The 14962-nt window shown below is 33.6% G+C and overlaps 1 protein-coding gene across 1 annotated transcript in view; it reads left to right on the forward strand.

The window, feature by feature from the left end:
* The first annotated feature begins 4844 nt into the window (after positions 1–4844).
* LOC123715210 overlaps positions 4845–14962 on the forward strand; it is a 42347-nt gene continuing 32229 nt past the window's right edge. The window contains exons 1-2 of the mRNA XM_045670135.1: positions 4845–4985; positions 9798–9920. Coding sequence (XP_045526091.1) covers positions 9864–9920 — 57 coding nt within the window. The 5' untranslated portion in view covers positions 4845–4985; positions 9798–9863. The remainder of the gene's footprint in view (positions 4986–9797; positions 9921–14962) is intronic.

The raw sequence follows: 14962 nt of genomic DNA on the forward strand, positions 1-14962 counted from the left end.
TAACAATATCAAATCTTGTTCTTTTGTATATACGAGGTTGTTGTACAAATTTCTGCATTGATTTGACAGAAACGTAGTTTGACAATCACCCATCAAATTGTAAAACATTATATATTTATGTTAATTTAAAGTTACTATGAAATACGGATAATTTATTAATGCGAATTCGTAATGTCATCTTCTTTTTGAAGATATTGTTGGATATCACAAATAATAATAAATAATTACACAAAATGGAGGCCTAGCTAGTGGCGCACTGACATAGACTTCCCCTTCCCGACAACAAGGGCCCGTAGGTGGCCACAACACATTTCAACAGATTCGGACGATCCCATCACGTTAGCTGCCATTGGCATCACCAATTTAAATAAGGGTAAAATACCGCCCCGCCACCGAGGACGGTGAGGTCCCTTACTTCGATCTTCTACGAGCTAACCTGTCAAGGCCCTTTCAACTGGGAGATTCGAAGTAAAATCAAAAAAAGCCCTGAGCCACATTCTATTAGAGTCATCATACCGTGCGGACATCCTTAAATTTGTTCCCAGAGATAGTCTTAGGTTAGTCAATTAGTCAGTAGGATAGTCAACTTACGTGGTTTAAATAAGCAAATTTAACGAAATATTGTTTCGAAAGTTTTTGAAGTGAAACTTCTTTATCGGCGTTGTAAAAAAAATTCCCGTCACATTTTTCGGTTACGCGTCACATTATTCCGGTACGCGTCACATTTTTCCAAAGTACACGCACTCAGTTTCTTTTTTAATTGACTTTATTCTTATTTTTAACGATATTTATATTTTTGTGATATTATGAAATTTTTATGATATCAACCTTACAGTTACTTTTATACTAACATTATTATAGGGATCGAATAAGAAAGTTCGTCCGAGTCCGAGTTCTCCTTTGTTGTAAATGGCCTATTGTTGTGCACGGCTGTGAAGCTTGGACAATAAAGAAGATACCCTCCGACGCTTAGAAGCATTTGAGATATGGTGCTACCGTCGCATGCTTCATATAAGCTGTATCCAGAAGGTCTCTAACAAGAAGGTTCTGAAACGAGTTGGAATGTCGAAAAACCTTATGCAGAACATTAACCAACGGAAAGTTGCGTACCTGGGCCCGTGTTGCGCTATGACCGCTACCACCTCCTTCAGTTAATGTATAATGGGTAAAATCCAGGGTAAACGGCGTGTTGGTAGAAGGAAGAAATCATGGCTCCGCAACGCTAGGGAGTGGATGGGTATTGCAACTGCGGAAGAGTTGCTGAATCAGGCACAGAACAAGATACGCTTTAAGAGACTAACAGCCAACCTCTTTCCAAAAGAAGAAGAAGAAAGTTTATGCAAATCGAGTTCCAACAGTTGTATCTCAAGATTGTTTTTAAAGACTGTGTAATTTTAACTGGTGAATAATAGCGCTCACAAGCGACAATAGAAATAAAGGCAGGTGTATCCTAAAAGTAAATTTTCACACGAGTCATTTAAACAAAACTCGTTAAGTTCTGTCTTATGGAATGCAATGCCGATCTCGCGAGGAATTCTCCATTTGCCTTGCAAATATCTCTTCAGATACTCTTTTAAACGCCTCCACTCCTGGTATTGATTAACACCTTAACAGAAAACTGCCTCCTTATATGAGTGCAGAGGATTTTAATTTACGTACTGCTCCTATAAAAACTTACACAACTCTTCAACAGGAGTTAGAAGAGACAGCTAAAACGCCTTCATGTGTTTCTGCGAGAATCGAGTCACTCATAAAAAAGAGATAAATCTATATGAGTGTGGCAAAGGGTAGCTTTTTACAGTTTTCATCTTTCAGGTTGGCACCAGTGTTGAGTCTGAGAGCGCACTTTCAGTTGCTGAGTAGCAGCAATGCCGCTTATAAGACTGCCACACTCCAATGTATTTGCTTCTTAAAAATATATTTCCGAAATCACTCTTAAATATCTAAGATTGGTGGCTGGATAAACTACCCGAGATCTGGAAAAGACCGAGATCTCAAGAGATTGTAATTCCTTATCCCACGAGATCTCGAAATAATGATCTCGACTTGAGAATTCCCTATTATGCCTACATACACAGAGATATATTATTCACCGTATCCATTTTCTAAAAGAAAATCAAAAACATGGCATGACAAAATAAAAACTTCAAGCAGTCTGTTAATAAACAATTTCAAAAAAGAATAAGTTTTACAACGAGTATATCTTATTTTAAAACCTTGTAAAATAGAAGTGAATACTTTGAAAGTTTCTAAAAGCTTTTAAAAGTCTTTGAGGCGTGAAAATGCTATAACTTATTTATCTTTAAAGCGAGAGCCGCGGGAAGCGGTGTTGCTTATTGCAACTTTTTTAAAAATCTTTATCGGATTAGTGGGGCACCCCACCTCCCGTCAAATTATCTAAATAGGCTTTTAAAATAAAATCAGTATATGACACATGAAAGTGTTCTTTCAGGTGCTTTACATAATAATTTGTTACACATACAGTAAAAACCTTGTGTCTATAAATTTAATTACAATGTCCAAGAGTAGGCACAATTTTTTCAAAAGAGCGAGCCGGTGTATTATATACAGTATCTTATCTAGTAGTGTATGTTTACCTTTCAATAAAAAAAAAATGCAACAATAACTATACGAAATCTGTACAGCTACTAGAATATTAGAGCATCAAATAGTTCCCTACAGCATTAAGGCATTCCTTTTATAAATTTTGATTTTGACATTAATAAATCGAAGTTCTTAAATAACCGAATTGAGAGTTAGTTCGGATCCTAGTATTGTTTTTTATCAGAGATTTTTTGTAATAAGTGACATCTATGAGATGTTTCAGTACAATTTGGTGCATTCAAGGACATCGTTGTTGAAATAGTTCAAACAAGTGCTCATAGGTGGCGATTTTTTCATTTCATCAATTTTGAAGTAAGTGACATCTGTGAACATGCTTCATTCCTATGAAGCGTAGTCCTATAAACTTAATGCTACTATCTGATAACATTTATAGTTTTTTTCTAACAGATAGCGCTAAAACCAGTTAAAATTAATATAATAAAGTCGGCTTGCTTATTTTTCATAATAGTAAATAAATTTTGACTACCAGTTTAATCGTAGATTTAATTATTTATTTCTATTATTTTCATCGTAAATTTATTTGCGATAGTTGATGAAAAGACATCCCATTTTTTACGAGTTCGCTTCGATAAAGTCAGCATTTCAATTATTATTTCTTTATTTTATTTTTTTGGCTATTTCAACCAAAATAATTAATAATAAATTAAGGAGACACCGATTTATCGTTCTTACAATATAGTTAGCATTAACGAAATTTACAAATATTCCAAATAAATATTTAACTCGGATTGAGACCTAAAACCTTTTAAAAGGTTATATTAAATTTACTTAACTGGAAGACCCGAAGATCATTATAGCAACTATAGTGTGCGCTTCTTCGTGCTAAACCATTTTCACACGACCGCCCTAACATAAGACAACATATAATTATGCAAACATTATCCTCTTTTTCGGCAGTTATATAAAAAGCCTGTAAATACCATTATTCAACTGCAGTAAGTTAGCACGCTCCTTACTGCATTGCGACACAGCGCGCGTCTTGATCTTTATCGAAATATTATTTTCCTACCCAATAATATAAACGTAGATTATGCTTTTGCAATTGTTTAGAATCACAATACGCTTAGGTCGCAAAGGTAGCATCAATATAACAGACAGCTAGTTTGGCGGTGTTAAATCAACTTATCATATTTAAATGTGTACTTTATTTTATTACTTTAGTAATAGACATCAATTAGAAAGGAATATATAATATATAGTCTATACGCTATAGATATTAATTGTCAGTAGTGAATAAATAAGTACGAGTTGTTTTTTTTTAAATCAGTCTTATAGGCGCTTTTTATAGAACAATCTGCGACTCCTACTTATTTGGAACATCTAACACGTTTTTGGAAAATTGATGGCATTGTGTGCCTGACTTATTTCCCATTTCCGTACGCACAATATTATTTTAAGAAAAAAAGAAAATCCAAAGCTGGAACGTATCCGTAGACTCAAGTCTGAGGTGTTGAAGTGGTATTCATATACTATGATTGTCGTAAACCTTTGAAAAATCCAATGTATTATCAACTAAGGTTGAATGCCTGTTAATAAATACGTTCGTACGTACGTACAGTTGATTTATTCGTGTAAAAGATTCATCAAAATATATTGTATTCAATTTAGTAAATAAATTGTATTTAATACCAATGCATTTTAAATCTATCGTAGTCAGCATGTTGTTCTCCAAAGACAAAATGATTCATCAACACTCAAAACAAAAAACGCCGGTGACAAAAACTCAACGAAAAGTGTCACAAAGAGTTTTATAAGAACGAAATCATTAATCTGAAGGTCTATCAAAGCAGTAAAAACCGCTCCCGATCATTGAACCTTTTTAAAAACCTCCAGAGAATGATGTCACCCATCCCCGACAAGTACGAATACAAACATTTTTAAATTTGCGCAAACATGAAAACGTTTTCATTATAATATCATCAAATCAAAATGAAGCAATCGAATCGATTGAAAAGCAATTTCTGATTGACATAAATGACAGAATTGGCGCCTAAATGTCAAACGTCAATCCGCCATCTTGATTTTCCGGCGAGCACGATTGGCCATCCATAGAGGGATGTTCGAGGGGTGATATATGAAAAGTATTTCCATCTCTATCTAACAACGTTACATAATACGGAAATGGGTGAGGAGTGTCGGTTTTTAGCCAAGTTCCGCATGCGGCGTCCAAGTTAGGGGTGGCTATTGATTTTTCGCGGAGTTTGCGGCAGTCAGCCGACAAGCCGGTGCCGAGCGCGAAAAACACTGTAGCGCGCTTCGCGTTGTAAAATTGCTTATTCGTTTTTACATTTTCGAAGTTTTTTGAGTTTCGAACGCCGAATTCAATTTTGTTTGTGTGCAGTACTGTGCTGGGAATTGTCGTAAGTATTTTTTCATGTAAAATATTAATGAAAATTTACATTAAAATAATATTTGCTTACGAAATTTCACGAATTTATCGGATATCATTAATAAAATTTATTTAATTTTAAACTAAACAGTAAGGAAACTCCCCACCGGCTAAAGCTATGGAACAGCTGATAAACGACACACATTTACTCACCAATTTCGCCATCGCCAAATTCTGATTATACCCCTTATTACGCACAGTGTGAAAGACGTTCATTTTTAAATTCAGAATAAATTAATAGCCAATCGATTCCTCCGAGGCTGTGGATCTGTCTAAGACTGCCAGAGATCTCGCAGGATGTGACGTCATAGATCGTTATCATGACGTCATGTGTCCTCCAATCCTGGGAGTTTAGCATACGCAATTACTTGTGGCCAGAGATGCCATTTGGACGATAATGGCTCGAAAGACGTCATGTCATAAAACCATCCGTTATTAAAATTTAATTCGAAAATAAATCTGTCTCTTACGTGATCGTGGCTGAATTACTTTGGTGGTATAAAAATAGGCGAATTATGCAGTAGTTATACTCATAAGTTTCGTAGATGATATCATTAACACTTAGCAACCCTATTCCTTAGCGCCGTAGTGGTAGAATTGTATATAAAATTATTTCATCTTGTAAAAGACAATGGTATGATTGTTAGCTTATAAAAGCTAATAACAACTTGACGAATGTACTAACTATACTATGCAGCCTTAAGGCTTTAGTCTCGACTCAATCTTAGGGTTAAACTGCAAAAGGTGAAATAATAAACAGATTGAACTGATAAATACTAACTTAATAGTCATTTATCAAGACATTTCATACATATTATATTATTCTCATGAGGGTTGCTGTTGTTTTATACTTTATATACATTACACTAACATGTATAACATTAATGCTACGAAATAGAACATATTTGAGACCTAATAATACCTATTTGTATTTTTTTGAATAATTTATTATTTAAAAAAATACAAATTCAAATTAAATTCATCCGATGTTATCTAACATTTCACAAGGAAAACTCGCTAAAAATATAAATATAACTTTAACCGAATTAAAGGCTTGAATAACATATGATATAAAGGGTTTTCATAAAATTCTCACTAAAGGCGTTGGTAACCCTTAGTATGTAAAGTAAGTAACACTTATATAGTTTGTACCTATTTATTTATTCATAAGGCAATCCACATACTGAGAGAATATTACATTAAGCTAGACTGTACATCAATAAAAAGTATGTAATATATTACATATGCCTAGATACACATCATAAAATCTGTCATTTCTAAAAAAAACATTGTACCTACATGTCAAAATAAACAGACCATACATTTAAAAAAAACAGATATTTAATTCCAATAAAGCATGAACACGGGTGACATGTAATATCATCCATATAAATAACCATTAACTGATTACTACAAAATAATTAATAATTCCCCAAGAACTGCGCTTTATCATTGAGCTACGGAATTTATTGTTGGTATGTGGTTGTAAATTTAAGATGCAGGTAAATTGTACCGTCGCTTCAGAATAGTATAAAGGATGGTGGAACGTCTCTCTAGGGGTTAATAAGAGCGTCCCTGTGAACCTACTGCAAGGAAATCGGTATGGAGATCGTTTTGGAAGTACCTGAAGGGTTTCAGTGAGCAAGCTCACCCTCAGCGTCCAGCCCCATATGCTCCAGTGTCCTTTAGTGCGAAGAATGCGTAAATGCATTCCCATAACAACAAATAAGCGGTTAACAAATAAGCGTTAAGGGTTGATATGAGATTAAATTCCAAAGTTATTCGAGATATCGCGTTTTAATGTATTTTAATATAAAATATACACAATTTACGAAATAATCTATCTAACTATCACTATTTTAATCATAAAAGTATATTATATCTTACATCAATTTATCAGTAAATAACATTGTTTTTATACATAATAATATTAAGTTGTCTATTCGCATAGGACCTAGACTAATTTTCGTGTCTTTGGAGGTATATCAGTAAAAAAATCACATAAATCGCTAAAACATAAATATTAAAAATAATCAAATACCTATTTTCTATTTAAGTTTATTCAATTACATCTGAATCGGCCCAGTATGCACTGCAAATCACGCAAACCATCAAGACATGATTTTCTTTTATCACAAAAAAATAAATTATTATTTACTAAACGCAAATCTAGCCAAAGCAATTAATTCACTTTGAAACAGTATAAGTATTTTCAAAGTTATATAAGGTAAATAATTTTCTATACCCCTAGCAAAGGTGAACCCAATTATTAAGTGTTTAAGAGAGAGAGAGAGAATATGGTAAATAAATGTGTTGCGGTGTTCTACGAAGTATAAGCACGAATTGCAGTAATGTGCCGTTGGCAACCTTCCCACATAATATAAGTGAACATTTGCTTGACTGGCTAGTAAGTTTTCCAGTCTTGGCAAGCCCGAAGCTTTTGAAAAATGGCTGCTGTAATTGTATCACGAGCTACAAAATTTTATACTTGTTTAACTTAAAAACATACCAGGACAGTAATAATATATGTAATAAAGCAAACACTAAAACGTCCATATGGCTATTATTGTGTTAGATACAATTTGTGATATATATTTATATTATTATATCACCGCAGCGTATAGTAGGCACATGCAGTCCATTGCACTGTCCCATGGAAAGATTTACAACCTAGTGATCCTGTTACCTTCTTTGCCCGACAAACGTCGTTTTTTAGGCATGCCGGTTTCTGCTTCATATGGAAAGGACTGGCTGTGCACCAATGGACTATATTGGTGCACAGCCATGATTCGAAGACAAGACCTCTTGTTTGGGAGCTACTAGGCCAACACTACTCCGAAAACCCAAAATGAGAAACTTATTTTATATGTACAGAATAAGTCTCGTAAATAATGCACACGAATTTTTTTTGATAATAACCAGTCAATAGTTTTATATCCAGCATTATGCTACAACATACCTACAATATCTACAAAAATCCCAAGGTAACCGTAATTTATTCAGAAAAGCTTTCGAACCGTAACATTCCATTTAGCGAAACCTTCTAACATTGCGTTATTACCTCTAAAGTGGAGCTACCTGAATATAAGTTCAACCAAAACTACCAATATCCGAGCTTAGCGCTCTTCAATCGCTTAAATCTACGATTTTTCCATTTCGAGAAAATCTGTAAGTACAGATATGATATTGGTATAGAATATGGATTCGACAGATATTAAGAATTTATTTTGTTAATATCATACTAATTCCTAACATTCCAATTATATCCCCAAGCAGGCGCTTGATTGACACCCGTAAGGAAAGCAGAAGCCATTGCCAAGCAATCCTGGCGTCGTATAATTGCAGATGAGGCAAAGAGAGCCAGAAAGACTTAGAGAGAACGCGATGGAGACACACTGCGTCCTCAGTCCTCAACCCCATCTAGGGGTTATAAGCCATCAAGTCATAGCAGCTAGTAGCAGCGATTTCATTTGCGTGGAAATAGTAATTTTCTATAGTTTTATTAGCGACCATGGACGCACTGCACAACACTTCCCAATAATCGTTCGTTTTTTCGAATCGTTAGTTTCGTCCTATATTAACAAAATGAAATCGGATAGCCTAGAATTGCCAATCACAAAAAATTAATATCATATCAAGATGTTATTTCACATTTTCAGCTCTGGCTTGATTTATATGTGAATTATCTTATCGTGATATGGCATAGAAGGTTTTCGCCTTATATAAATGATGACATATACATTGTGTATCGTTCCATGTCCTGTGGGATTACATTGAGAAAATAATAGAATTTTCCAGAAATGATTGAATTATTATTTTATGTTATATACAATATCCTTTTAGAACTGATTTAAAGTATAAACAAAAAATCCATTCCCAGTTAGCAATTTGGCTTAGATCCATATTGCAGTTTTTACGGGCGTTATTTTTGTGTTCGTAACGTGTTTGAAGGCCGGTCATAATAGATATTTTTAAGCACCAGTTTTGTTTAATATCTTTTGAAAAAAAATGCGTGCGTACAAAGTACTCAAGTCCGAAGTGAAACTTCTTTTTTAATTAATTATTACTAAGGTAGAAGCCCCAATAGATGATCATGTATCAGTATATGATCATTCCATGTATTCTATTTGTACGGACAAACAATAAGAAGTGGTCGGCAACAAAGACAAGAAATATTTTACTTTTTTTTATTTAATAAAGTTATAAATCTAAGAACCTAATAACGAGTGACCTCTTGCCAAACTCACAGCTTGAATCCATCATGAAATACGTTTCCACTCTGCTGCAATGACTCTTTTAGCTCCCTGATTTTTTGTGGAGCAAGTTGCACTGACCTTACTCGTCTTTTTAGAATATCCCAGACATTCTTAAATAGATTGAAGTCAGAACTTAGACCTGGACGGATCCAAACTAGTACACTTCAACGTCGCCAGAATGCGGGCGATTGTTGTAGTCCATAAAAATTATAATGAATTTATGAATAACGATAAATAGAACTTTGTCTACACTTTGTTTTACACTTATTATGATTAACAGCCTCCTAACCTTAGTCGATGGCAGCCTAACGTGCTGCTTTGATTTTCTGTAAAATAAAACTAGTTAAGAATAATTGCTTTGTTAATAGTAATTGATGCCAAAACGTGTGGCTAATTGGGACTTAATAAATTAAATAACTCTGACCACATTTTTTACTGTGCTGCGAATTTTTGGTTTCCGTCGTGACCGGAAGGTGCAGTTGATCAGAATGACGTTGCTAACCATATCCATGGTATTGTTTCAGCAGCAGCGCATGCCGAGGGCGGCAGGGCAGTAGCTTGCACCAGTAATACGAGCCGGCGGCTGCGCACAGATGATCGGCTCATTCTGGAACCTGTGCCGTGCGTGCCCTTCCATGCCTGTGGATAAGGTACATATAATTATAATCTGTGGTCGCCTTTGTCGCCTCAATATCCTCAATAATTTGTCTATGGAACACAAAATTAATTTTGAAATTCGAATCAGCGAGTCCAGTTAGCATGTTCCACGAAATAACCATTTTAATGGGAATAAATTTTGTGATTGACAAAACGGACCAGTATTAATTATTTCACTCGAACCTTCCTTGCGATTGTTTTGTCAATAATTTTATAATACGCTGTGTCAATTAATGTAGTAAAATTGTCTTAACAGTATTTATATTAATTTAGTTTTTACTAGTCTTTAGACTTTTTTTAACTTTGCTTTATTTCGGAAATTAATTCCACGTGTACCGTTCTGCGGTTCTACTCTGCAATCATTATAACTGTAATATATATCATTATAACTGTATATAATTGTAATTATTTTAAATTAGGAACACGTTATATTTTTTCCAAACTTTAAATTATGGTCAGTATTAGAGGACATGGCCTGCTCCAAACGGCACGGCGAAATCCGAGTCTCTTAAAAATCTTTGGCAAAAATTCCCTTGGAAACAGTGCGTCAAACCATAGATTCGTGGCCGGACAGATTAAAGACCTGTATAAAAGCCAAAGGTGGCCATTTTCTACATTGTTTTTTTACTGTAAATTTAATAAATATGTAGGTATTAATTTCATAACTTCATTTAAAAAAAAGCATTTTCATTTGTAGCAGAAATTATAGACTAGTCATTTTCGCACTAACTTTTAGCAAAAAATCATCCGGTTTTATCACAAATCAACAAGTAACAAAGCCATTAAGACCATTCGGGCGAAAGATAAACCGACTCTTTATGGTATAATGAACATTATTTGGAGTTTGCAGAGCCGCCGAAACGATAAATAATGTATGGGCGTTTGTTATTTATGCAAGCGTTTGTTATTTATGCAAGCGTTTGTTATTTATGCAAGCGCAAATTATTGATAATACGATTCTTGCGTTTCTGTATCTGTATTCCTTAATATGATTTTCATTATTCTTCAGAAATGCAATATCTGAGATGTCCTATATCGGCTGGACCAACCATTGTTCGCTATTATAACTATGGCATTGTGTTCACTTCAAGAGAAGTTTTGCTACCTTACTAACCTAATAATAAAGTAATGTTAAATGCATTTATCGTATTCAACTTCAAAAAGACTTGAAGACGTTCACTTTCGTACTTTTATCTCGCTTGAATTTCTTGTTTTTCATTATATATGGATTTTAATTTAATGTTTCTTCAGTTTTTTATAACTTATGTTCTTAAAAATTAACATTTTATAATATGGTAAAATAAATTGTAACTGAGTCCCGATTTAGCGTCATATGGAACTGATTCTGTGGGAGATTCTTCAATAACTTAAGTTCTGTTCAGTATAATTAGCAAAACATTTGCTTATAAACTTAATATATTAAGTTACACCAAGCAGATTCACCATCTATACTATGTTCTTCTGTTATACTCGACGCATTACGAACTGAGGCTTCGGGTCCTAAATCATATTTATTTGTCTGTCTCGATTGCGCTTACATGTCTTATGGAGAGGTGTATTGATTGCGTAAGAGTTGTAGAGGTGCATATCGATAACGAGATAGGTACGATCGATATGCTAAATTATGTAAAGTATTAATGGGGATAATTCTTCGCTATGTAAAAATATTTTTTTTACTTGTAAGATAAAATGTTTGTTTCGACGTAATACAAGACGTACATAGGGAAACTGTACAGATCGTAATGTGGCCCTAAAAAGGGTTGTTTTTTTTTCTTTTCTAGGGATATTTCTTAGTTCTAGGTATCTTCCCCACCTGTGTCATCTTCCTATAGGTTAATTACCAGAGGTGGTGCTTGATCTTTTAAAATCGACCCCGCGTGCGCAGCTAGCTAAGTATAGATAACGAGTTGCATTGCGTGCACATTCCTACTGTCAGTGACATTTATTGCCCGACTCAGTTAAAAATGCGTCGACTATAACTATATTGCTGAAAAGGTTAACCCTAGCAATCCTAGGGTTATTACATTTTGCCCAAGAGACCCCAAATATGACACAATGTTCATTATGAAATAAGCGAGTGTCCAGTTATGATAACAACTATTATATTCTACACAATAGCATTGCTCAAACGCCGTTTTAGGAATTAAATTCCGCTATTGTTAGGTCAAATATGGATACTGTGTCTTTATTATCACTATTATAGTGATATATATAACTATACTATTTAAAGTGAGAAACTCTTTATAGTTACAGCCACTACTGGGTTTTATTGGCTGTTCAATCGTATCCAGGGATACGCTTTAATTTCTGTAGCAATGATAATTCTGTAAGATGGCCGGGTTTTTTTTAATTCTAAGTCGAGTTTGTGTTTTGTACGAGCTGATAGCTAAAAAAATGATTTTGCACAATAGAATAAAGACACAAATAAGAAGTACCTATTTAATACCTTCTTCGTTCCTTGCATCTTGGTAGCTTGGACAAACATTCTTAATTTTAAAGTGAAATTAATTTATTATTGTTATTTAAAAAATGTTATAAATTATAAAAAGCAAGTGATGACAATAATTTAACATATGTTTGACGCCCAATATAAGCTGGAGTCTCAGTTCAGAATAAGAATGATAAGAATGACAACGCTTAAAAATAATATTGTACAATACAAGTGATATAGTTTCTATAACTGTAATAGGGCTAACATTTATAACTTGTTTAAATTAAAATAATTATAACAACATACAGAGTTAATGTTAAGAAATACAAAATATATAAAAAAATGGCGCAACAAGCTTTTTTAAGTCTGGCCCTCAGACTTCTGTGTTTGTTTGATTAATTGTTAATCTAATAGTAATGCTAAAATATAAGGAATGTAATAACGAAATCTGTAGCCATATATCTGTTAAATTCCATTAGTTGACGATGTAAGTCATCAACTGATTCAGTTTTGGGGGGTTCGAAATCGCCCTCAAGGAGAAGGGATTTAGATGTGCAGTATGTTTAGTGAATCTTTGTGTGTGATTATGTCTGTGATTAATAAATCTTATACATCTCAGATCTGAATCCGAATCTGTGTACACAGACAAGTGTCCTTCGACTTTTTGGGTCTAGGGCATAGGTGTTTCGTCACGATGTTTTCCTTTACCGTAAGAACGAGTATTAAAGGCCGACGTAGAAAGTCTATAAGCGGATCACACTTACGACCCCAGGGACGAGACTCGCTAGTCGAAAAACTTTTTGCAATAGGCAAGGCTATACACATTACGTAGGACGTACATTAACGTGATTTTTATAATATCATTATTAATGCAAAGTTGACTGACCTATATATATAAATTAGCAATTTGATAAAGTTCATTTACTCTAAGAATTAAAGTGGTTTAAGTGATTTATGAACATTCGATACTAGCATAGGAATTATCTTCCATTAACAGTTAAATAGGGAGTAGAAAGCAAATCTGTAACGAGAACAAAAGCTTTCTACAATGCAAATGACTTGCGTAAAATATATGACAAAATATGTAAATGTAAAGCTATCTTATTTACATGAAAGCTGGACTAATTTATATTTCAAAAGCAATCAGAGTATATTCAACATTGAAACACTCATGGTTTGAAATATTAATGCCAAGTTGAAATGTAAATAAATATGGTTCGTATTTGGGTCATAGCTATAGGTATACTAATAAAAATAATAATATGTAGTTCATTTCTTTCAAAATAAAAACTCTAATCTTAGTATACGTAGAGTATTTACAATTATCTTAATTTCGTAATCATAATGATAGTTAAAATGGATACATAGAATAATGAAACAATTTTTTTTAAATCGACTTATTATGACTGTCTTAATGAATTACCAAGTTTGTTTTTTTTAAATACTGTCACTATTATTATTTGGATATATAAATATTCTGTTCGTGTGTTTGTAATAAAACCATCCTGAACAGATGAATTGATCACACAAAAATGAATCGATTCAGATTTCTTGATTTTGTTTGTTTAATACGTGTGTTCAAGACGTCTGTCGGCTCCGCAAGTATAATTATACATACTATGAATGTGGATATGTTGGATATAACAGCGTGATGAGATAAATCTAGTATGAAGAAAAATCATAAATAAATAGGACTAAAAATGTCGCAACATCAAAAAGTGTGAATCACTTCGAAAAATTCCGTGACGGTATTGTAAATATCTCATTAATTCCGTAAAAATATTCAGAAGGTTTATCCTGTAATAATAATACTCTTGTGTTTCGTATAATTAAATTAATTAGGATACTCCACCCCGTCGAGAACAAACATTGATCGCCAAAATTTTCCACGCACGAAATGGCTTCATATGTCCACACTCGTATATATTCCTCATGTATATTTATTCAAATATTATTATTAAAGCCTAGCAAAGTATAATTCTATTAATTTGTGATTCAATTGTTTAAGTCCCCTAAGGACCAATTATACCCTACCTAATGACAGAACTGACAGCTTTTGATATAGTCTCAAAGCTTGTTTAAATTGTGTGTAATTTAAAATAAATAATAACCGAAAACGTTTTTGATATATGAAAATATACTTTCCTTTATTCAAGTGAAAATATTCGCTTCGCCATACGCCGAAAAAAAGTATTGAACTTTTACGCTGGTCAGCTTTACAGCACACATAGTCATGCATTAATTAATAATGATAACATTAATTACGTATGCACGTAGCACAAGTATGAAACATCGCCCTTACTCTAACTTCCAATAGCTACAACAGCGATCCAAATCCGTTTTTGTTTGCAAATTCGATATTCGTTCTCTTAATGTTGCAACCTTGGGATCGCACGGTAGAAAAACTCATTACTGTGATCGAGTCGGTTCTAATACGGAATCCAGTATAATGATTTTTACGACTTTATCACCGAAGCCAATAAAATCTTCAGACCAATCTATTCACATTTATTTTATCGAACCTGCCGGTAACAGCTACTAAAATGTAAAACCTTTTCATAGAATATTCACTGATCTATTCAAAAGCGCCAAAATTCAATAAGT

This window comes from Pieris brassicae, chromosome 10 (genome assembly GCF_905147105.1).
Source record: "Pieris brassicae chromosome 10, ilPieBrab1.1, whole genome shotgun sequence".
Lineage (NCBI taxonomy): Eukaryota > Metazoa > Arthropoda > Insecta > Lepidoptera > Pieridae > Pieris > Pieris brassicae.